Source organism: Gallinula chloropus, assembly GCF_964237585.1.
Source record: "Gallinula chloropus genome assembly, chromosome: 6".
NCBI lineage: Eukaryota > Metazoa > Chordata > Aves > Gruiformes > Rallidae > Gallinula > Gallinula chloropus.
The window spans coordinates 26,408,973-26,433,358 of NC_140091.1; the positions used below are offsets into that span (position 1 = coordinate 26,408,973).

At 50.2% G+C, this 24,386-nt stretch overlaps 1 protein-coding gene across 1 annotated transcript in view; it reads left to right on the top strand.

Annotated features, from left to right (window-relative positions):
- PACS2 (phosphofurin acidic cluster sorting protein 2) overlaps positions 1–24,386 on the top strand; it is a gene marked incomplete at its 5' end in the record, with an annotated part of 82,813 nt that overhangs the window by 14,331 nt on the left and 44,096 nt on the right. The window contains 3 exons of the mRNA XM_084266400.1: positions 12,670–12,757; positions 17,338–17,427; positions 22,513–22,638. Of these exons, the coding sequence (XP_084122526.1) occupies positions 12,670–12,757; positions 17,338–17,427; positions 22,513–22,638 (304 nt within the window). The remainder of the gene's footprint in view (positions 1–12,669; positions 12,758–17,337; positions 17,428–22,512; positions 22,639–24,386) is intronic.

Sequence of the window (24,386 nt, forward strand, 5' to 3'; positions counted from 1 at the left end):
TGTTTGAAGCATTGGGAATATCCAGTCTTGCTTCCTGCAGCCCTCTTGTTCCTTCCCACCGAATGCAGAACTTTTGCCACTCTCTTTCCTCTCTGGATCTATTAAACTTGATGCTTTGTGATTTCCTGCTTTTTATGGTGCCTAACAAAGCCCAGAGCTGCAGGCAATAGTGTATTCTGTCACAGTCAGTGTGGCCCAGGGCTGCCTTGCCAGATTTTCCAAGCTGCTGCAAGAGTGACTGGGCTTTTCTCCTCTGAGTGATTTTTATGCTTTCCACTGGCCCTCCAAGAGGACCTGCTCTGAGTAGAAGCCAACCTGTCTTTGAGAGAACACACCATTCAACATTTGTGTGTGGTCAGAATTCCCATATGGGTTATGATATACCAAAATCTCAGCCGCATAGTGAAACCCTTGTGGGTTACGCTCTCCCTGGCTCCAGTGTTTGCCTTCAGCTGCTTTCGAGGTGCTTGTGCTGTGAGCTGATGAGCTTCACAGTGGGGGAAATGAAGGCTGAAAGTAAGGACCTGGGGAGTGGTAGCAAATCTTCAGCAGCTCTCTGGAGACCTCAGGCTCACCAGGATCATTGGAGCCCCAAAGACGCTTTTCTTGTTCTTTCTCTCTGTAGGGAAATAAGATTTCTTCAGGGATGTGGGTTTGGCTGGCTCGGTGCTGACTATCATGCCAAACCATGGCCTGAGAGACTTCTTGCAGATTGCACACAAAATCTGAAGGTGGGAGGGGTTATTCTGTTGTTTATAAGATGTGAAAAGGTAGGGATGGCCCCTCTCTTCGTGGCTTCAGTGTAAGTACTCAGGCTCCAAAGGAAAAGGGGATAGTGGATTTGGAGTGCCCAGTAACAGAGGGGTACAGAGAGGCAGCTGTGATTGGTACTGCAGCAGAGAACTACTTGCATCATCCTTTTAAGTATTAGCTCAGTCTCCCAGGTGTGAAACATGTAACAGCTTTAGAAAACATGGTGTTTAGTGGAAGTTTTGCCTCTTAGTGTGTTGGAGGCTATTGGTGGAGATAGCATCAGTCAGAAGCAATGTACAGAAACAACATTTTGTGAGTGACTAGCCATAGGTGCCAGTGCCAAGCCTGGTGTGCCTGGTATCAGCTACGGTCATGTGCTGAAACCCAGAGGTTGGGTATGATCATCTGAGTGAGGAGGGCATAAAATTAACCTGCTTTTGGGATGCTCCTTGCCTCACCCGTAAACGGGGGCAGCGACCACAGAAGATGCTGCTACCTGTTCCTGGCCCTTAGCGTCACTGCTGTGTTGGTGTTAGCTGATTGCAGCATGCAAAGGTATTAGAAAGGAACATTTTCAGGGAGTTGGGGCTGTTCTGGCTGTAGAGTTTGGTCTCTGAGTGAGCTCATGGTGTGCAGTCCTGTTCACAAGTGGAGTAACTCTGTCTTAATGCTGGATAGGCTCCTCCATAATCCCTCCCAGCAGTAAACCTTCGTACCTGGTGAGGAAGAGCTGTCTCTCAGCCAGCCTTTGCCTGTTCATGCCTCATTTACCTCCATCCTCTTATTCTGTAGAGCATGTCTACAGGTTATCCCGATAACTGGGTTCAGTGGATGAAAGGTTGTGGGGGCTGAATGGGTTATGGTTGCTTTAAATCAGTTTTTATCGCTTATATTCAGCATTAACAATCTTACGGGGTCTGGAAGAAGTTCTGAGCAGTGAAGACCAGCTCAGAGTACCTCAGAGTACCTTGTGTCTATCACAGCTTATTGTTTTGCTGGTCTACAGTGGTCACTCTGATATTTTGATAAATATTTTTAACAAATAGAACTGACAAGTTGAGGCATTTGGTTGGCTTTGTTGCTCCAAGGAATACTGCTTTCAGGAATGAAGTATCGCCAGCAATGATGCTGAAGAAATGCAGTATCTAAATAAAGTAGAATCTCTGCTTGCCAGCTCACGTTCCAACAGCTGCTGAAGAGGTTTAGAATATTAGGGAAATACAAATGTTTCTCTGGAGCAGATCGCTGTGACCTGCAAGTGTTTGGCACTGCTGGTTCTTCTGAACGCCCTCAGTGAAAACTGTGGTTCCTTTTCTCCCTGATAAACAGAAAGGTGAGGGTAAGCAAAGCCTGAGTTGCCAGGTTTCTCCCTTTTCCATGAGAAATGCAGTGAAATCTCAGTCACGAGGGGGTTTGACAGATAAGAAGGCAAATAGAAAACCTTGCACTGAGTTATTTCCAAACAAGCGCTTTCTTCTTCCGTAGCAGCTCTAAAGTAGAGCGTGCAGGGTATATTTAGAAGCGAAAAGGAAAATTGCAGGAGGGGGAAAGACATTTTTTAAGTGTTTGTTGAGAGACGTTTTGAGATCACCTGGAAGACTGGGAGCTTCCCTGAGGGAAGCTGCCCTCATTGAGAGGGGATGGGAGGCACTCTGAAAACCAGAGCTGTTTGCATCTCCCAGGCCTGGAAAAGCATCTCCTCCTGGCTGTCCCCCCCCCCAGCCTTAACAACAGCCTGGAGATGCAGGTTCCTTCCCATTCAGGTATCTCCTCAGAGCAGGGGGAGGATGTTTCATGTGGCCTTTGTGAAAGCAAAATCTGCTGCTGTTTCACTGTAACCTTCATGGGGGGGCTTTGCAGGCAGTGCTAGATCCCAGTTTCTGTTCATTAGGGCACTTCTGGGAGGTTCTGTAGTTTTCAAGGTGGAGAGCTTGTGTTGTGCTTGACAGCAGGTTAGGCACTGTAAGCCTCTGTAAGCCTCTTCAGCCTAGTTTGGCTGGGTTTGAAAGTCAAAATATTGCTGCTGGTTGCTGCCCAAGTTCCTTCCCTGGCAGCAGTGGCTGCAGCTTCATTTCAGCCATCTCATCCTTGCATCAAGCAGGGTAACATGGTTGACTGTTTGGATTTTAGAATCTCAATAGATCGCTTTTTCCCATTCTTCCGTCATTTCCTTCCCAGTTTATCTGTGCTCTCCAGAGCACTCCAAGCAGACTGTTCAAACCCTGGAATATTTGATGGAAAAAAGGCAAGGAATAGCTGCTGGAAACTGGTGCAGCTTCAACCAAAGGCATTTCTTACCTTGCAAGGAGCGCTGAAAGCTTTTCCATTTTCAGATTATTTTTGGTTTTGACCACCATTAGTATTGCCAAGCTCCTCTCAGTTTGTCCTGCCTAGGGAGAGAAACCTGCAAGGCTTGGTGTGTTCCTGCCCCTTTCCATCTGTGTTTTGTTCCAGCTTGAGGGATGTTAACCGGTGTTTCCAGTGTGGCTAATGCTGAATAGAGTTTCCCCAGCTTCAGTGGCAGGATCCGGAGTTCTTTGTGAATTATATTTAGCGCTGATGGAGGCCGCTTTGTCAGCTCTGCGTTTGTTGCATTGTGAAAACTGGCACCATTCAAATCTAAATAAATGCTGCTGGGAAAGAAGGACCTTCCTTTTATAACTGTTTTAATGTATTTGACTTGGCAACATCCTTTGAGCTGTGGCCAGACAGCAAACCGGTTGTCGGTGTTGCAGCCCCCTGCTCGGAGCTCCTGTGCACAGATGAGGGGGCTCAGAGGGCCTCACAGGGGCTTGATGCTTGTGTGCTACCATGATGTCAAAGCAGAACAGCTGAGGTGCTGCAGCATTATGTGGGGATTTTGGTACAGCTGCAGGATTTTCTCATCATGGAGCTGGTGGTTCTCCTAACCTTCCTTCTGACCTATGTTGGGGTTTGGAGCTGCAGCTTCCCCTTTGCGACTCCTTCCCTGTAGTTCGGGTTATAAGTGCTGTGGTTTCAGAACCCCTGGATGCTGGAAAGGAGTCATACTTTGGGGTGCTAAATAGTCCTTCTGTGCCTGAGGCATGATGAGAACCGTGCAGAAACCTACGTTTCTAACTTAGGTGATGAATTCTGATGTCTCTTTGACCATCACCCTGTTCATCTCCGGAGCCCGGGAAGGAGGGAGCTGGCATCAAATGTGTGGCAAGTAAAGGGAGAGCGTAGACCTTCGGCTCTGCAAGGTGTTGGGGTGGCTGGCTGCACGTGCCGACCTGGAGGAAGGACCGACTGACAGGCTTTGACAGACTTGCTGCAATGAGAACGGCTTTGGGATCTGTGAAGTGTTCTTCTAGTCTGAAAGCAAGCCTGCCAGCGAGATGCTTTGCATTTTTGATTGCTGTGCTGGCTGATACCAAACGTACCATCAAAGTTCACAAATGTTTTTCGCTGCTGCTGGCTGCTCTGTCTTTACCCTTACAGGACATTTTTGGAGTTCTTGGTAAAAAAACCCAGCCATTTGGGCTCTAAGTTACACTAGCAGGGTTTCCCCATCTTCTTTATTTTGGGCCATATTGCAGACTTCACAAACAAAGCCCTGTTCACCTGGCACTCAATGCAACTGGTTTGAATCTAGGTTATAGAATGACAGTCTGTTTGGAGTGGGCCACCTACCCTGTCTTTGTTGCCGTGGATCCAGATGGGCCAGTTAAGAAAAAGCAAGCTTCAAAACCAAACAGAACTCCCCAAACCTCCTTTAAAAAACCTCCTCCTCCAGTCTTCAGAAGGTCTGTCTGTTTGGAGTGGTGTAAGGCAGTTGGCTTTCCATGCCATCGGGAGCTGGGCTTTGCCTGGGAGGGCCATGTGTGCCACTGTCACTCTCACTCATGAACTACAAGAGCTTGGAGACGGTTGAGTGAGAAGTAATTTGATGTGACCCTTGGTGTAAGCCTGTCTGGTCTCTGGAGTGACGTGCTGCTCAGCTCGCTTCTGCCTCAGAAGGTGGTGTGGAAGCTATTTGAAGTGGAGGGAAACAAGGCAGAGAGATGGCAAACTGTTCGTGCCCTGAGAGCAAGCTCTGATTTGGAGATGCTGAGCCATCTGTTTTTCCCTGCTTGCTTTCTTAGCTGGAGGCTTCCTACTCCTGGTTTCTCATGATGAAGAGATCACAGTGACAGGTAAGCTGAGCAGAACCGAGCTCTCCGTTAACAAGAGCTCCTTGCTGCCAAGCACATACGGGCTCGGGATGGGGCAGGGAAGCTTGGGAATGCGGTTTGGAGAATGTAGCTGTTGACATAGTAGTGAGGAGGATTTGCCATCAGGCTGCTCTAGAGGGGCATGAGGAGGGATGAGGAGTCTGTTGCAGGAGCTGGTCGCATTTGTGGCATGGCTGAGGGGAGCTGGTCACGTGCAGGCTGTGACATCCCTAGTTGCTGTGGAGATGTTACAGCTCCCAGACTGATGCTGCTGCTGCTGCTGCTGCGCTTGAGGATGCTGTGCCCAGGGCTGAGGTGTGCATCTGGTGGGGGAGAGGACAGGGGAGAGTGAGGGTTAAGGTCCATACAAGGCAGATGCTGGAGAAAACATTGTCTTTAACCCTTTCATCTCACTGACTGGTGCCTGTAACCAGTACAAGGATTTCCCAGGGTGGGTGCTGGAAGGTTGGGTGCTGGCTTTGTTCTGACAGCCAGCTGCAGCGCTGTCACCTTGGGAGGGGTCTGCTGCCACAAAGACAGGGATGTGCTGCTCCATGCCTTGTGACAAGCTGTGGACACGTCGGGAAGCCTTTAGCTCTGATGGGCCTTCTCATCTGCTGGTTACTTTGTGCAGCTCCCGCTGGTCCCAGAGGGTTCAGGGGCAGATGGGAACGGCTCCTGGCAGACAGGGAGAGCGTTCCTGTAGCGTGCCTGGAATAGCTGATCCTGGCAGTCAGCCTGCTGTGTGACAAGTGCTGCTGTCTGGGGCAGGGGGCCAGCCAGGAGAAGGCAGGTTGCATGAGGAAGGCATGCCAGGGAGGGGAGAGCAGCTGGCTTTGGTCCAGCTGTGAAGATCTCTCCTCTGCGCTCCCTACCCCTCAGTTAGATTTTGCATTCCTCCTCCCAGAGTCTCCTTTTGTTTTGAGGCATGTTTTGTTTGCTCATGTGTGTGTGTGTTTGTGCCAATCTGTACGGCACATGGTGGGAGCTGCCCCCACCCTGACAGACTCCCGTACACTTGGTCGGCTGTGCCTTTGTGGTCTTGCTGGTTACCTGGGAAATGAAGCCGTAGCCACTCAAATGGCTTGACCAGCCCATGTCCTAAAGGGTCTCCCTCCCTGGCATGTGGTACTTTCCTGGCTTTCATGAGGTGCTGGGCAAGAGGCTGTGCTGCAGAACATGGGCATCTTGTGCAGGCTGGTCAGACCCACACTACCGCTGGCCTTTGGTCAGATGGATGTGGCCATGCCTGCTCTGTCTCCATCTTGCTGCCTGTTCCTCTCTACTGATGCCTGCAGGGCCTCCAGCTGCTAGTAAGTTAATACAGCAAATACCAGATGCGTTTGTGTCATCTGTCTTATGGAAATCCTGATGGGCTGTCAAAGGAGCCTTACCCACAAATTGGCTTTTCCTTATTTGCTGACTTCAGTCTTTAAAGCTAATAAAACACCTTCCTATTGCCTCCAAACTTAAAAAACACTGATGGAACCTAACCCACTGTGCCATGGGCTGTTTCATCAATGCCTACTTTGGTGTCAGGGTGCTGTACAGCCCTGGTGTTCTGGAAGCTGGGTTTGAACAAGGCAAGGCAGGAGAGGTGTACTTAAGTAGACTCATGGCTATGCTTGGCTTTACTGGCAGCATGATGTGAAAACAGGAGTGAGTTTGCTGAACTCTGCGTGCTCTGTTGTCTGTCTGAGAAGCAGACCTAATCCCTGCTTCATGGTGTGGGTTTGTGGTTTGGGTTTTTTCCCCTTTAAGTCACCCTGCAAAGGGATTTGAAACCATCAAAGCGAGGAGTGAGAAACCAAGCCGGAACTGAGATCCCAGCTGAGGTCAACAGATGTGTGAAGAGACCTGCTCCTGCCTCAGTGTCGGCTTAAAGGGGGAGAAAGAGGTTGTCCCTCAGTTTCGCAGCTTAGAGCAGGCACCTGAAGGCGAGTGCTTGGTCACAGACAGGCTGATGTCCTGACCTGGCATACATCAGGTCTCAGCCAGGCAGTAAGAGAGTGGTGTGACACGACTGCCAGCTTGCACAAGAGATTTTGCTTGGTTACGTGGAGAGTTTATAGAGACATGAAGATTTAACTTTAACCCCTGTGCATTCCACCGGTGTCACTGCTCCTCAGTAGTTCCCTTTTCCTTTCCAGACTGCTGAAGTGCCACTGCAGTATTTAAACTCTGTGTCTAAACCCAATCCTTTCCTGCCTGGGATGAGTTGCCTGAAGCCAGCCGGCAATGCCTTGTCCCACTGAAGGAAGATGTGTCTCAGCATTTTCCAGCTGGTCCACTGGATTGGAGTATCTAATCTAATCCTTGGTCATATTAACCTCATGCTGCTTCTCAAATAGTTTATGTGCCAGTGCAGAATTCTAGGATCCTTTAAAGATGATGCAGGTCTACAAAATTTGGGCCCTCCCATCCCTTCTGTGTGCTCGGTTTGTAGCAGGTGTATTTGTTGTGTATTAGAGGTGAGAAGGGCAGCATCTCAGCTGTGAAAGAACGGTGCCTGGCTGCACACGTGTGTCCTTGTGAGGTCCTGTGTAGAGCCTGTTGCGTAAAATAAGCTGTCATCCTCTTACCTGTCTGAACAAGACCTGCTTGCTACAGCACTTTGATGGATCTTATTGTCTAGAATCTTAAGAGATTAATTCTCTGTATTAATGCTGGGAAACATATTTCAAGATCCTTGAGAACAAGAACAATGAAAATACTTGCTCTGCAATTGTTTCCTGGCTTCTTAAAGCTTACTTGAATGGATTTGTAGCTGGAACAGCCAGCTAAAGGTTGCCGTTTTAGCTCGGTGGTGTGAGTGAAGGACAAGTAGGCAGAGCTTAGTACAGGACTACTACGTTTCTTTGCAAGTTACATTACGTTTCTGGGATGTCAGAAATTGGGGTGCCTGACCTCTGCTTCCACATTTAATTTCTTCTTGCCTTGGAGCTTACCTGAGAATGGGACCGAGGTGAGATTATTTCCAGGGAGTTAGTTCATAAGCTATGGAAAGGGAGGAAGCTCTCTTCCTGTGGCTCCTATCATGGCTACCCTTGCTCAAAGACCTCCCCTTTGATGCTTCGGTGACACTAGAGGACAGCTCTTCTCCCTTGCTCCCTCCCTGAGCTAACCCTCCTAGGCCTGCACAGAGCCTCGCACCTAAGCTCCGCCACGGCTCCGTCCTTGCAGGGTTGTTTCCTTCCCGGGCACGTGTGAGGCCGGTGCAAGGAGCTGCCTGCGCAGCTGGCGGGTCACGCGCTGCCGGCGTTCATACCTTCCTGAGGCAGCTGCCTCTGACAAATGCTGCGCGGGGCCTCTCGCTCCTGCCTCTCCGGCCCAGGCGCCCCAGGAGCTATGTGCAGAATGGCTCTGTGTGTCTGGGCGGGCAGGCGGCTCCCTCCGCTTCTCCTGCAAGCGGCTCGCGATTTATTTTTGGGGCTGGCTTTGGGTGTAAAGTGTCAGCAAAGCGCTCGAATGCTGAAGGTTTGAATGCGTGGGGGCAGGAGGCTGCGTGCGGCCCTGAAAGGCCGAAAGAACTTGGGTGCGGTGAAACTGCTCAGTGATCAAACGGAAACCAGTTTCTTCCTTATAGCCGTCGGCTGAGTGAGGCTTGCAGGCCTTGGGGGAGAGCGCTCCTGGTGTGAAACTCTTCTCTAGAACAACGTCTTCCCAGCTTTGAACCTGGACAAAGGGTATCTGGGTGGTGAGCGAACGTCTTCCTGCCCGGCTCCCGTCTTGCACTTGGGGTCCCCTACAGCCGTGGCTGCATCTGTTGTTATTCTCGGCTTCTTTGGGGCTTAATTAAAATACAGGTCTTTAATTTTTAATTTTTCCTTCCTGTTGATTCGACTGTCTCTGCGTGAGTGAGGTCTCGGTGCAATTACTGTGCTCCCTGTGGAGAATCAGACATTTAATTCAGCGAGGCAGACTCTTTCTTGGAGGGGGTTTATTTTCCTGGTCTTCCTACTCAGGGAGGGGGGGATGCGAAAGCAAAACATCCAGCAAGTAAAGAATGTGACACTTTATTTGGTCTTCCTGGCCGTGTTTGCTGGATCTCTGTTACAAAAATGTGATGTTCTTTGCAGATTAACTGCTTCCTTGAGCAGAGAGCTGGTGATGGAGCTATTCAGCACAGCTTGCATTAGCAGGGCGAGTCGAAACCACTGGGGCAGGGCCAGGTTTCCTCTTTAAAACTGTGTTCTCGCAGCAGTGATGTAAAAAGATGAAGAGTTTTATTCTTGTGGAGCATTAAGCTAGCTCATGATTTGTTAACCCAAGAATGGGGTCAGGCAGGTACCTTGTGCTTCCTCAGGATGCAGGGGATGTGTGTGACCTGAGGGAACACAGCTCCTCAGTGGGTATGGCCTGTTGCTGGGTAGGACCCAGCTGTGCTCCTAGCAGGGACGTCTACCATGAACCTTTAAAAAAAAAGCTGGAAAACTTGACAGTCAGATTTCCACTGCCATTATTTAACAGTGCTCTGGCTAGCTTAATACTTTTGCCAGCTTAACTCCTCATGTGCCACTGTAGGTCACTGCTGAAACGACCACACGAAGAAAGGGTTTGTCTGCACCTCCTGTGCTGCAGTCCCAGGCTTTTTATAGAGCGCTCAAAATACTTGAGGCTTTCAGCTCCAGACTTGAGGCCTCCTCAGTTCCCCTTGTGTGTGTGTGTGCTAGGTTATTTTCTCCATGTTCACGGAGACCATGTGCGGATACATTAGAAACACCAAAATGTAGCCTCGGGTTATTTGGGTTGGGTTTTTTTTCAGATCTTCCCAGGTCCACCTGTGTCTTGTCCTGTTTTCTTACCAGTGTTTAATCTTAACAGCCTCATTGATAGAAATGTTTTATGAGACTGGTTCCCTTCCTCAGCCTTGAGACTTGACGGAAGGGCAGCAAAACCTAGGCGTAAGATAAGTGTACAGAAGGAGGTGCCGCTGTTATCAGGGGCAGTTAGGGCTGGCAAATCCCTGCTGTACGTGGAGGTGTGAATGGCACACTTGGAATATGCCCGTACGTGATTATTTGAGTGAGGTTTTCCTTTCTACCATGTATTCGGGAGGTTGGTGTAAACTTAGTCTGAGGACCCGGGACAATAAGTGTCTTGAGCGTAAGTGGGATTTCAACTCTGATTTTTGGTGTATTTCTCTCTCCCCCACAGAGAATATAAACATTTCATTGTTTTTCGTGTGAAGCGCCTTTTAGTGCCAGCAGCCCAGCGATGGGGGATAAAGAAAGCAGATGTGTCCTGTGTCTTTTTAAACTGCTTTTGTTTTTCTGAGCACTGTAAAGGAGGCTTTTAATTTTTTCTGATTTTTTTTTTTTTCCTCCAAGCAGCAAGTGCTCCACAGGGCTTGATCAAAGCTCATAAATGATGAATTGAAGGAATGCCCGTCGGAGAACAGAACGCCCTCCTTGTGCTCTGCTCTGCGCGCTGAGAACGCCATTGTTTCTTCCCCTACCTTTTTCATTCTGGAGCTCAGGGCCAGAGAGAAAAGACCTTTGTTCCTTGCCTGTCGGCCCAGACAATGCCAGTGTGTTGTCCTACCTCTGCTCTCAGCACCTGACCGGCCCTGGCTCTGTGGGTTTTGGCAAGCTGAGCACAATTGTCCTCCAGCTACAGCCTTACAAAGAAAAACAAATGGCATCACAGCCTCCTTCCTACAGATTCTGGCCTGGCTGCTTCACGGCAGCGGCAGTGTGTGCTTGTGCTTGGCTGTGTTGTTCAGGATGTGGAGGGAACGCCAGCGGCCTCTCCGGTGTTCTGGGCTGAGGGGTGCAGCCTGGCTTGTCTCGCAGCGCGCAGGGAGGCTGAGGTTCACAGCTGCACATGCTGGCCTGTGCTCTGCTGCCTCACTTGGGGAAGGGCTTAGGCCACGGGCACCTGGTTTCCCCTCCGCCAGCCCAGCATCAGCTGCCTGCTTCTGCTGTCCCCCTCCAGCACCCAGCGCCTTTGGGCTCGTTTTCTCTAGCACGTTTGTCTCAATGACACTGTCCACAGCTGCTGGTGGTATGACAGAGGGCAATGGAGGCCCAGGCAGGCCCAGTTTTTCCATCTTCTTTGTAGTTCCTGTAGCCCCCCTGGCTGCGCTGTCTTCTGATGCAAAACTCCACAAAAGAGAGATCTTTTGGTTCCCTTCCTCTTGGCTTGTGGGGGGTTGATAGCAGGAACCAGTGCTTTGCAGATTGCATAGGCTGGGGTGGAGAAGAAGCTGGCAAGGGCAGGTTGATAGAGGTGCTTGAGTGAAGACTGTAAGAGTGAAGAGGGTCGCTTCGCCGTTCCTAGCCCTGTGGGAGAAGGCAGGGTTCAGGCAGGGCTGTGGACATTTCTGCAAGAGGCAGGCAGCAGTTGCTTTGACATCTGCCACTGCTCCTGTGGGGAAGAGCCTTTTAGCTGCGTCTCTCCTGCAGTTTTGCACCCCAGCTGACTGTGTCTACCTTCAGGCGTTGTAGCGAAGTGATGTTTCAGCTTCCCACGGTGGTGAAGAAGGTGAGGGAGGTGCCAGTCACCCTTGGAGTGGTGAATTTTCAGGCTCCTGGCACCAGCGTGGAACCCTGTAGTTAAGTGCAGGCTTCAGTCAGTGGCACTTGTGCTCCTGCTGCCTGGGCACATGCTGAAGCCCAGCGTCAGCTCTTCTTCCATGCCCAACTGCAGCCGGACTTGGCCCCACCATGAACAGCCCTCATGTCACACTTTATTTGGGAGCTAGGGAGTGGGTTTCAGAGGAGCCATGCTGAGGCCTGTCATCATCCCATGGCAGAGGCCAAAGATGACATGTCATGGGGCTGGGACCTGACACAAGGGCAGTGCCAGCTCCTGGCCAACACGATGGATGATGTCTAGCCCACCTGGCAGCTTTCTCTGCCTCTGCTTTCCTCAAGCTCAGCTGTCTTTTCTTCAGGTTTATCTTTCCCTGGAGCTGGTTTCTAGACATGCCTCCTTTAGCGGTGGTAACATGGGTGAAATTGTGCCAGTGCCAATACCATGGTCCCATTACCTCAGAGCCTGAACTAGCTGCACCAAGCCCAAACTATCCCCTCGGAGGCTCCCTGTGCTGGCAGGCAGAAGTGTGAACAGTTTTACCAGAACAATGTGGCATTGCCTGGGTAAAGAATGTGATTTACTTGCTTATGTGTGGTATGTGAATGCCAGGGCCAGAGGGCACCACTTGAGCCCTCTCTTCCCCCCCTCCCCCCCTTCTCTTTCCCATTAGAGACCAAGCCACTTGCTACTGCTTTTGTTTGGGAGGTGAGGGGGGAGAACGGGTGGGCTGACACGGGAGGAGGTGGGAGTGAGATCTTTGGGAACCCACAACTGAAAAAGCCAACAGGCTAGGAAAGCTTTGTAGGCAAGTTTAAAATTAGACTGACCCAGTACTTTTATATAGCTGGAATTTAATTCCTCTGGCCAGAAAGTTTTTAGCCTGACTTGGAGCAAGAGTTCCCAGGCTGCTGTCCATGGAAGTCCATGCTGTGAGGTGCTGTCATGGGGCCGTGGGTCTGTACCAGGCAGAGAGATGTACCTCCTGTCCATCTCCCTGTGATTGTGAAGGGTGGAGAAATTCAGTCTGTAAAGCCAGGGAAGCCTCACATATTTCTCATGTCTTTATGTCTCTATCAGCGTGTGGCTTGTGTCCAGAGCCTGTTCACCCTCAATCTGAGATACTGCTGTGTGTAAAAGCTGTTCAGAGCTTTTCCTTTTTCAGCCATGATTGTAACTGTTTCTCTTCTGTTCTTGTTTGCAGGTTGTGCAGCTTGACATTAAAGAAACTGGTAGTCTTAAAGGAATTGGATAAGGAGCTTATTTCTGGGGTCATTGCTGTCAAAATGCAGGTAATTGCTGCTCAGTTTTAAGAATTGAATGTGGTGATTGAGTAAAAATACTGGCAGATGCCGAAACTGAGCGTCACCTCCATGCGAGGGTCTGCTGCAGCCATGGACTTTCTCTGGATGTGCGGACAGTCCCTTGTCATCCTCTCCCCTGCCCCATGTTTCTACTGAATTTCACTGTTGTAAGCAAAGAATACTGTTCGCTGAGGGCTCAGCATGAGCTTATCTCTATGTAAAAATGCTCTTTACAGATCATATGCTGTCACCTCTTCTTCCTGAGCTGTCACTAAATCCAACACTGTTCTCTGTTTAACATGCTCCAGCTCACTTTAGGGCTGAACATCTTGGTAGCCTGGTCCTGGTTTGAGGGAGGGTCTGGAGACTGGGCTTTCCTCTGCTGATGGGCAGCTTTGCTATCAGGAGTCCAACTGATTTCATAGCCACGTGCTTGTCAGTGGATTTGTTGGATACCTGTATGTTTTAATTTGTTTGCATAAAATACAGCTGTCATCCTAAGTAAATAACCCCCTCTGCAGCATCCGTTTGTGCCATTTAATTAGGCGCCTACATGTAGGTCACACTGCCTGGAGGCAGGCTAGGAAGGAAGGGGACACGGTTCCACAGTGCGTCACAGCATCAGTTTGACTCATGTGCTCCCACCACTGCCAGTGCTGAAGTACTTAATGAGTAAAAGCCTAGCAGACCTGTAAGTAGAAAAATACCATTAACCGTGCCGAAAAGCAGCTGCTTTTAGAATAGAGCCTGGAAACCCCTGCAGAGAGCTGGCTGTATCAAAACACACGCAGCCTGGCTTGGAAACTGAAATCATGAAGGCTCTGTGGTATAAGAGCATGTTATTGAGGATGTAACCAGCATCTCCCAACTCTGAGCGGTCCAACTGAGGTAAAAATGTGTCCCTCCGCATTGGGGAGGGGGTGTCACGTCCCCACGGCAGGGAGCAGAAAGGCAGGGAATTGTTTCACACACCTGGATTCATGGGAACCTCGGAAGTAGAAGATGCAGGGCTGTGGGTTCCCAGGGCTGTCAGATGCTGTTCATTGGGGCCCATGGCTTGTCAGTAAATGACCTGGTAGTGTAGCCCATGTCAGACTTGGAGAATTCAGAATTTTTACTGGAGCAAAACTTGTCTTTTTCCTGTCCAGATCACTGCTGGCTGCTGACACATTTTGTGGGTGAGAAGGTTGGAAATGCTGCCCCAGAACTGCAAGCAGAGGGGTTTTAGCCCTCTGGAGTTTCTTGTCTGTTTTGGGTACATGTTGGGGTCTGCCTTGCTGCAGTGAGTCACTGGGTCTAAGTGCTACTTCTGAGGCCCTTTCTAGACCAGGGCAGATCCCCAAGGACCTGGAAGACAGGAGGACTTGCAGTGTTTGGGGTGCTAATCTGCCAAGTCTCAGCTGCAGCTCACATCCCCAGGCCATTCTTCTTTTGCCTTTAATCTGTCCTTCCAGTTGATTTAGAGGTGACACTGGCTGGAACGGCTGCTGTCCCAGCGGGTGCTTCACACTGGGTGTTCCCTGTGCTGGATCAGCCCCCATGTTCCGTTGTGAGGTGCTGTTTAACGGTGGGCCAGCACCGCTGCAGCGGTCTCACTCAGGCTGATTGGAAGGCCTGTTATTAAAAACCCCTTTAGAGCTTTCAGGTTACGATGCTGCTGCTGACAAACTCTTTCAGGGACACTTAATTTGCCAGCACTCGGGTTTCTGACATGGCTGGTGATACCAGATCATTAAATATATGATCTCTGTCAGATGACTCACTGCCTTTGTGCAGGGAATTGTGAGAGGGAGGTGTCAGGCGCTGGAGCCCTTCCAGAGGGGATGACTGAATTCAGACCTAATGAGAGCATCTTACCTGCGTTTCCCATGTCTCCTTGCAGCCTCTCCCGAACAGTGATGTTCAAAGAGTTGTCAACTGTATTTCCCTAGCTGTTGCTGTATTTATCTGCTGAGGTCTTTTAAAAGCAGCTATATTTGGTCTCTTATTAGATGGCGAGTTGCGTAACAAGCAAAGCAAGATTGCTGCTCTTAGGAGCTTTACACCAGTGGAACAGATGCTGCTGTTGCCAGCAGCGAGGCTGGCGGCGCTTCGCTTGTGAGCGTGCTGCTTTTCCTGGGGGGAGCCCTTGGGTTCCTCCCCCTGCTCTGCTGCCTGTCTTCTGATCCCCTGGAGCCCAGGCACCTCGACTTTTCCCTAGAGGAGCTGGCACCGTGTTGTGCAGGAGCTGAGGCACTGCTGTAAATCACAGCGTTCGCTCTGGGTGCCCAAGTGATGCCTTTGGGGAGGAATCACAGAATTACAAAGCTGGAAAAGACCTTTAAGATCATTGAATCCAACTATTCCCATCCTATGCTAAACCATATCCCTAAGTACCTCATCTACCCCTTTTTTTTAGACAGATCCAGGGATGGTGACTCAACCCCCTCCCTGGGCAGCCTGTTCCAGGTCCTGACAACTCTTTCAGTGAAGAATTTTTTCCCTACATCTAATCTGAACCTGCCCTGGCACAGCTTCATGCTGTTAAGGAAGGGATGTCAATGACTCCTGCTTCTCTCCCATCACGGGATGCTATCTGAGGCTAGTGTGGACAGACCACATTTTCCTTTGGATGTAGCTGGGAGGTGTTTACCCCCCTCCCAAACTGTCCCTGATTTCTCAGAGCTACAGTTCTGCGCATGTGGGAGATCAGCCCATTTGGATAGAGCCAGATCTGCAGCCTCAGCAGAATGTTGAGCCAGGGCTCTCTGAAACTGGCCGCTGTGTTTGAGCAGGGCAGAAGGATTTGCTAGGCAGCAGTCTGTCTGTTGGGCTTTCCTGCTAGTTCTCCCTGAAATGTTCCCCAGAGTGAAATGCTCACACAGAAAAAGCCCGGTAAGTTGGTTAGCATACAGCCACCATGGTGTTGTTTTGGAGTTGCCCTGTGATGGTATCAGGTCTCCAGACACCACTGCGATGCTTAGTAGATTTTTTTTTTTCTTTTATAACCCCAGTTATAAAAGAACTTTTATAACTTGCAGTTGTTAAAAAAGGTTAAAATCACAGGGATGTTTGGGTTGGAAGTGACTGTAAAATCCTTCCAGTCCCACCCCACTAGCCCAAGTTGCCAAACGTCCCATCCAACCTGGTCTTGAACACTGCCAGGGATCCAGGGGCAGCCACAGCTTCTCTGGGCAACCTGTGCCAGGGCCTCACCACCCTCACAGGGAGGGATTTCTTCATAATGTCTAATCTTAATCTCCCCTCCTTCATCTTAAGCCCATCACCCCTTGTCCTGTCACTCAGTGCCCTTGTAGACAGTCCCTTGCCAGCTTTCCTGGAACCCTTTGGGTACTGGAAGATGCCGTAAGGTCTCCCTGCAGCCTTCTCTTCTGCAGGCTGAACAAACCCAACTCTCTCAGCCTGTCTTCATAGAAGAGATTTTCCAGCCCTTTGATCATCTTTGTGGCCTCCTCTGGACTCGCTTCAGTAGCTCCATGTGCTTCTTCTGTTGGGTACCCCAGAGCTGGACTCAGTACTGCAGGTGGGAACTCACGAGAGCAAAGTAGAGGGGCAGAACCACTTCCCTCAGTGTGTTGCTCTTGCTGCTTTTGATGCATCCCAGGACACAGTAGACTTTCTGGGCTGCGAGCACACACTATAGGCTCATGTTGAGTTTCTCATCCACCAGCACCACCAAGTCCTTTGTAGGGCTGCTCTCAATCCATTTTGTGCCCAGCCTGATGTGCTTGACATTGCCCTGACTCATGTACAGAACCTTGCACTTGGCCTTGTTGAACTTCATGCGGTTCATATAGTCCCACCTCTCAAGCCTGCCCAGATTCTTCTGGATGGGATCCCTTCCCTCCAGCATGTCCACTACACCCCAACTGGTGTTGTCAGCAAACTTGCTGAGGGTGCACTTGATCCCACTGTTCATGTCTCTGACAAAGATGTTAAACGGTGCTGGTCCAGGTACTGACCCCTGAGGAATGTTACTCAGGACTAGTCTCCACTTGGACATCAAGCTTTTGACTGTAACTCTTTGACTGTGAGCATCCAGCCAGTTTGATATCCATTGAGTAGTCCTCCTGGCAAATCCATGCTTCTCCAGCTTAGAGGCAAGGATGTGGGGGAGGGTGTGAGGGTCTCCCCTTTCCCTGCAGGGAGGGGTATGTGCACAGAAAGGAGAGCCTGCTCTATCATGGCTCATGCCAGAGATAGAAGCGTGATGCTACAGCCTCCAAACCCAGGAGGAGATGAGCCTTGTTACCTCCTGGCTGAAGTAAAAATACAAGACTTGAACTTGAGGGGCAGGGATTGACTCATAGCTTTTGAATGCTGGAGTTTGGCAGAACAAAAGCTGCTTTGTTGCAGTTAGGGACAGTAAATATGCCCAAATCTTTATTAGTCAAGTATCTCCCTTTCGTCTCATTAATATTTCACAGAAGTGCAAGGTCAGACCCATCCGTTCGCCTTCTCCCTGGCAGTGCCTGACAGTGTTTCCTGGTTTTCAGTAAATAGGGCTGGGGTGGTATGTCTGGGCTGGCTGCTGGGCAATTCACCCGTTGGACTTTGTTTCTGTGCAGGGCTCCAAGCGCATCCTGCGGTCCCACGAGATCGTATTGCCCCCGAGCGGACACGTGGAGACGGAGCTTGCGCTGACCTTCTCGCTGCAGGTAAGGTGGGACCTGGCCTTGGGGCACATGTGCTGGCTGGACTTGCTGCTTTACGCAGAGGTGAGGGTCTGAAGGGAAGATCCTTCGAGTGCTGCCAGAGGTGCTTGTTCTTAAGACGGTCTGGGCCATTTCTGAAGAGTTATCTCAGCTCTGTTGCCAGTCAGCTGTGGGGAAGTTGGGTAGAAATAGCCCAAGATGCTTCCAGGATCTGGGGAGGGGGAAGCCCACTGGCAATGCTGCTGTATAAACCCTTGGAATTGTTCTTGGAACCAGCCTTGCACTGTGGAAGGCAGAGCTCAACCCCGACTTGTCTGGGGGAACAGGGAAGTTGGACGTTAGCTGTGCTTTGTGTGTCCTCAGTGAACTGCCACCTCAGTGTTGAGGAGCCCGCTGGCGGTTTGCAGCCTCAGGGGGACCTTCCTTGTGGTTGGAGCCCAGGAAATGGGGACTCTGCTGCAGTCTGTGCTCGTTGTGTTGTTGCTGTGGCAGGAACCAGAGCAGAGACTATTTTTTGTGCCTTTAACTGCCTGGCCTTAGGAAAGGGCACGGGGCAGGGGAAGGGGTGGCAGCCATGGGGGTGGCACAGCATATCAGCGTGATGGGGGGCAGTGGTAAGAACAGGACAGGCGAACCTCCAATTTGGAGTTGCTGAGAGAGGGACCATTGTGGGAAGCAGGAGCAGTTTGCAGACTCCTGGCTCTGCAGGCAGAGGAATGGCTGGGAATTGGAGCAGCTCTATATGTTGGCATGTCTGTTCCTCGAAGCGTACTGCCCTGGTGACAAGGCAGGTAGAGGTGAATGGAGCCTGGCTTGCTGAAAGCGAGCGGTGGGATCCTGCATGCATAGACCAGAGCCAGACAGACACTCAGGAGCATTTGTACCCGGGTTATTTGTGGCTGTTGGTTAGATCCTGAAGTTGAGAGCTTGATCTGGTAAGGAGGAAGGCTCAAGGGATGATGTGAAACAGGGTGGTGGTCACTCTGAGACTTGAGCAGACTCGAAGCAGATAAGATTTCACTGCAGATGGATGGTAACCCTGCGGCTGCCCGGGCAGATATGCAGATGGCTGATGCTTCTGGTTCTGTCTTGCTGCACCCCACAGCCTGTGCTAGCTGCAGCATTCCCATCCCCTCCTCGCTGAACAGGAATAGCAAAGCCATGTGCTGGGAATGTTGTATGCTTGAGTCCTGGGACTGCAGCTTTCCTGTGGTTGGGAGCAGAGCTGTAAGATGAGCCCAGGTTCCCCCTGCCAGTCCTGTGTCAGCAAGGAGCAGGTATTTCTGCAGAGCTTTTCAGAATTAATTTGGAATATGTTTGTTTTTTTTCCCTGGGACTCAGAGCAATGCTGCAGCAGAGTGTTTCCCCTGAAGGGGCTGGGAGTTGAGCCAGAATAGGGGACAGCAATGTCCGTGACACTGAGCCTTCAGAAAAGGTGAGCAAGTTTAATGCAGGGATGTGCTGCTGGTCTCTGACTGCAGGAAGGATTGGTGGTCTTGAATGCAGTAAGGCCTGGGAAGCCCTCCTGAAATGGCACAGCAGGGTTTTTATGACAGCTTTTACTGGTTCTTAATTGGACGATGACTGGAAGTTACTCTTGGTGAACAACTGCAGCTGAAGCCCCAGATACTGCCTGAATGTAATGCCTTATGTATATTTGAGAGTGGGCCACAAAGGAAAAGCACGTAGACTTCATGACACAAGAAGTTCTCAGTGTCTTGCAGCAGGCAGTATCTCCATATCGCTCTGTCAGCTCTTCAAACTGCCTGCCTGGCTTTGTGCTCGCCGTCTGGATTAGCAGCCCCTTGTACCTCCACAGTCGCTGCCTTCTCAGCTGCTTCTCCTGGGTGAAATTCTTGTCCTTTGCACAGAGCCTTTCCTTGTCAGGACTAAGCTAGAACGGTGACAGCACAGGCTGGCATAATGGCAAGCAGCCCTGTGTCCAGTAGACCTCCCCCCAAACAGAAGGAAGCAGTTTCCTGTTGCTCCATTACACACCTGGTATAAGACTGGAGTTACTGGTGAGTCCAATCCTGCTCCACCTTGTTAGCCAAGGCTAGACCAGCAGTAATCTTACTGGCAGGTGAGCTAACATCTCCCTTGCTGTTGGAATCCCTTCTTTTCCTGACCCTCTGTGGGCTGCACAGGATCGAGTGAAACACCCGATACTCCAAGCACAACATCACAGCTCTCTGGAGCCCTTAATTCCTGTGTTTAATAAACCTTTCCAGATGGAAGGAATTATATTGCTGGACTTTCAAAACATCTTGCCTTGAGTCTGGCTGTTCTGGTGTGTCTGATGGCCCCTATTCTCACCCCTCAAAGATGCCTTGGAGCATATGGTGCTTCCTTGAAATGTTGTTTTCAAATCACAGAACATTAGGAGTTGGAAGGGATCTCGGAAGATCATCTAGTCCAGCCTCCCTGCCAAAGCAGGATCACCAGATTAAATCACACGGGAACACATACAGGCTGGGTTTGAATGTCTCCAGAGAAGGAGACTCCACAGCCTCTCTGGGCAGCTTGTCCCAGGGCTTCATCACCCTCACAGTGGAAACGTTCTTCCTTACATTCACATGGAACTTCCTCTGCTCCAGCTTGCACCCACTGCCCCTTGTCCTGTTGCTGCCATCACTGAGAACAGCCTGGCTCTATTCTCCTGACTGTCATCCTGTACATATTTATAGACATTAATAAGGTCACCCTCAGTCTCCTCCAAGCTAAAGAGGCCCAGCTCCCTCAGCCTCTCCTCATAAGGAAGGTGTTCCGCTCCCGTAGTCATCTTGGTGGCCCTGCGCTGGACTCCTTCAAGCAGTTCTATGTCCTTCTTGAACTGAGAGGCCCAGAACTGGACACAATGTTCCAGGAGTGGTCTCACCAAGGCAGAGTAGAGGGGGAGAAGGACGTCTCTTGACCTACTAACCACCCCCCTTCTAATATACTCCAGGATGCCATTGGCCTTCTTGGCTACAAGGGCACATTGCTGGCTCATGGTCATCCTGCTGTCCCCCAGGTCCCTCTCAACTATGCTCTTGAAATGTTTTGAGCCAAACTCTTTTCTTCTCCAGTCTCTGTCATGTACTGACAATTGCTGAAAGGCTTTGGTCAAAACCTGTTCTCCTCCTAGGGTTGATAAGCAATGGCAGGTATTAAAATACCTTGTCTGTTCTGAGGGTGGCTCAGTGTTTCCTTTGGGAGGTCCTTGATTTTACCTGAGGAGCTGAGTGGCCTGAGTCTCTCTGTAGCTTTCTTTTATCACCTCTGTGACTGCTCATCAGAGGTGTGCAGGCAGCTCACCTTCAAAAAGCAGAAACTCGCACCTGTCCGGGCTTGAGCTGTCCAGTCTGATCCCTGCAGACTTCTGTGTGTGTAAATCAGGCTGGCCTGGGACCAAGCCTGACTTGGGACTTCAGTTGCAGGCTTGTGTTTAAGCAGCCTTGGTGTGGCCTGCACACCTTCAGCTGAGAGCAAGGAGTCCCTCTCCTCCCCTTTCCACACATGGAAGGTCCTCAGAGGCAGGGAGGGGGTAGGTTTGAATGCAGAAGGCACCTCTGGATTTTGAGCCCCTCTTGACTCTTCCCTCAATAACTTTTCTCCATCCTTGTTTAGGGGTGTTGCACATCAGTAAAGCCACCAGTTCCATCTGGGCCTGGGTGCAGATGTGTTTTGAGGTTGTCTTAACGATGCAGGTACTGTCCCTCTTCTGCAGGGCAGATCTTCCTCGTGCAGCGCGTGGTAGGTCTCGCCCCTGCGGAGCAATCAGCTAATTAGTGTTCTGCTGCTTTGTGTGGCCGCTGCTCCCAGCTCTCCATGTGGCAGCCAGGCCTGCTCTGGACTGCAAATTAGTATCTCGAGGTTTCCACTGGTGCTCAGCAAACGTTTTGATAGGCAGGAAGTTCTCTTCATGGTGTCCCAACACGTGGCTGGGGAACGTAGGTCTTGGCTGAGAGAGCAGCATCCTTCCCTCGGGAATGCCCTGTTCCAGATCCCTGCAATTAGCTTCTCCTCCCTGCAGGTTACTCAGTGCTCTCTACCTTCTGTATTTCTGCATGTGTCCCATTCACCTCTTTTCTCAAGAGGAATCTCAGTTCCCTGGTCAGGTGGCTGCTGTACCTTGAAGGTTGTTCTTCCATTGTGCAGCGGCTTCTGCCCACAGCTGGAGAGCTGGGTGCTGGGGACATCCTGGTGTCTGGTGGGCATCCCAGCAGAAAGCAGGGCCTGACTGTGCCAATGCTCTGTGCATGTGAGCAGGGCAAGCTGAGATAGCGTGGTTAGCCCCACTCCTTCCCTAACAGTCTCTGCTTGACTTAAGAACTTCTCTGTTCTCAGGGAGGTTTTTGGGTCATATATCAACAGATGTGTTCTCTGGTAGGTGTGTTGGAAGGATTTATGTCGGTGCAATGCAGTGTGGCAGTAAGACAGGAGTTTGCTTAACTACTTAAAATACAGCCCCTTTAAGTCATAGAAGCTTATATGTGTTAATGCTGGAAGACATTGACAGTTGCAAGGGTTGTGTGCCTGAAGGAGACAATACCAACCCAAAGAGGATCATTGCTTGACCATAAAGGTCTCCAAGCTTTAGCAAAAGAGGCATCAGCAAATTCTTGGCCGCCTCTTAGCCGTGCCTCTCCCCACTTGCAGTTCAGAGCACATTAGCTCAAGGGTCCACTGCTGTTCTTGCCACTGATTGCTCTTTGCCACAGGGGCAGCCCACGCCTCGGCTGTCCCTTGGGGGCTCTGGTTCAGAGCAGCCTCTGTTTAGCTGCTGAGGAAAGCATCTCCTGGAGCCTGCTCATCTCTGGAACCGGCCTTGGGCTCAGCCCTTCCCAAACTGAGCAGCTCCTCCATGCCACAGGGTTGTGTGCTCTGTGTGCTTGGCTGGGGAAACAAAAGGCCAGAGCCGAGCTGTTTGGGCAGAGATGAAGGGTTCCTTGGGCTAGGGGGGGCTTGTGTGCTGAGTGTGAGCTGTACATGCTTCTGAAAGCCCTGGGGTAAATCCCTAGGAATGGAGTTCACTTCTGAGGCAGGCAGCTTGGGACATGATGTCAAGAAACATAATAAATTTTTCTGTTGTGTTTCCATCTGCAGTACCCTCACTTCTTGAAGAGAGAAGGCAACAAGCTTCAGATCATGCTGCAGCGGCGGAAGCGATACAAGAACCGAACCATTTTAGGCTACAAGACTCTGGCTGTGGGGTCAATCAACATGGCTGAGGTGAGCAGCATGTGACAACATCTCCGTTTGCAACAGTGGGTGGCTTCCTTTCTCTTTAAACCCAGTGGTGTCACTTTCCTCGTTGAAAAGTGTCTGGTGGGATTCCAAATAGCTGACTTAATAACTACAATCGGTATTCACAGAGAAGTATTTTAAACAGGTTTTACTACTGAGTTAATAATACTGGATATTTTCTGGATAGTATCTTTAGAGCCAAAGCTTTCCAAGGCTAGCTTATTACCTTGGGAGAGCTTTGTTGTTGCTGTGAGGCTTTTTGGAGTTAGGGTGCAGAACAAGACAGATAAGGTCACTCGGACAAGCCTTCCAACCCTAAGGAATTCTATAGGTTTGCTTTGTTTCCCTGGGCCACTGTATGAGAATCCAGGAGCAAGGAGTTTCTCTTGTTTCTCTTGAAATACCCTTTGCTATTCTTAGTTCCTGGCTGTGGGTATTTTAGGTGGAGTTCCATTCCTGAGAGGTAGATGGTAAGAGTTTCAGATTTATGCCTGAAAATTAATGCTGGAATCAAGTATGGATAAATGATTCACCAAGGCGTTCAGAACAGCTCAGCTCCTCTGTGCTTCGTTACTTCATGCCCTGCTTAATCTCTGCTGTTTATGTGCCCGAGTATTTAGAGATGGGCTTAACAGTAGCAAGTCCAGCTTAGCACTGGTATTTTTCATCAGGCTGCATCCTGTCAACAGATCATTTCCAGCCGAAACAGGCTAGCGTTACGCTGCGGTGAGTTATCGCTGTATTCAATAGCTCGTTATAAAGACTGCTCCTTGTTTGGGAGCTCAGCTTCTCATGGCTTTGCCCCATTAGAACTGGCCAAATTCTGCCCTGTGGTGGTTGCAGCTTCACGTTTTTTCCTGTGCCGTGTTTGGTTTGTTTCAGAACTGGAAGTTAAGTAGTGCTGGAAGGCAGAAAGCACGCGGGCCCGTTAATTAGAGCCGTCAGCAAACTTCCAAGTGTTGGGCGTTTGCTGCTGCCTGTGGTTTTTCTTCTGGCTTTTTGTAATGTCAGCTGACTGAGGTTAGAAGGTCAACAGTTTTCAAAGGTTCACTGTGTTGGGAAATAGTTGCTCTGGAATATTTCGGGAATGGAAGACTTTGGGAAAACAAGTTTTCTAAGTACCCCCCCCTTCCCCTCTGCAGTTTGTAGTATAGCGACTCCCAAACAGCACTGCTGAGTTTCTTCTTCAAGAAAAAGGGGCAAGAGGTTCTGTTAGCTGTTGAAACAGAGCAGTGAATGGGAGTTGTGAGTCTGAGCAGAGCTGAAGAGCGGGCGGCCATATGTTCCTCATCGGCTTGGGTGTTTTTAAAGCCATGTGAGGAGCTGACAGAGCAGCCTGGTCTGTGTTAGAAAGCCAAGGTGCAGGCATGGGAAGTGCTTTCTGACTCCAGCAGGATGAGGGAAGAATGTGAGGCTTTGGTTCTGGGAAGAGCCCTGTGAGCTGTGAGTGGCAAAGGAAGGAGAAACCCACACTCAGATGTCCCTCTGCTTCCACCGTTGCCTTGTTTTTCCCCTATGATGCACTGCTTCATTTTCTTGGGGTGGCCAGCTCCTTTGGGATTGAGATGCCAGCTCTCTGGAGCAGGGACTTCTGCTTCAGGAAGCATTTTGCATCTGTATCTCACCAAGAAATTTTGCCTTTAATGGCTCTTCTGCTGAGCTTTGACACAAAATTAAGTTCCTTAATTACATGTTGAGAAGGTTGGTAACCTGATAATTCAAATCAGGACCAT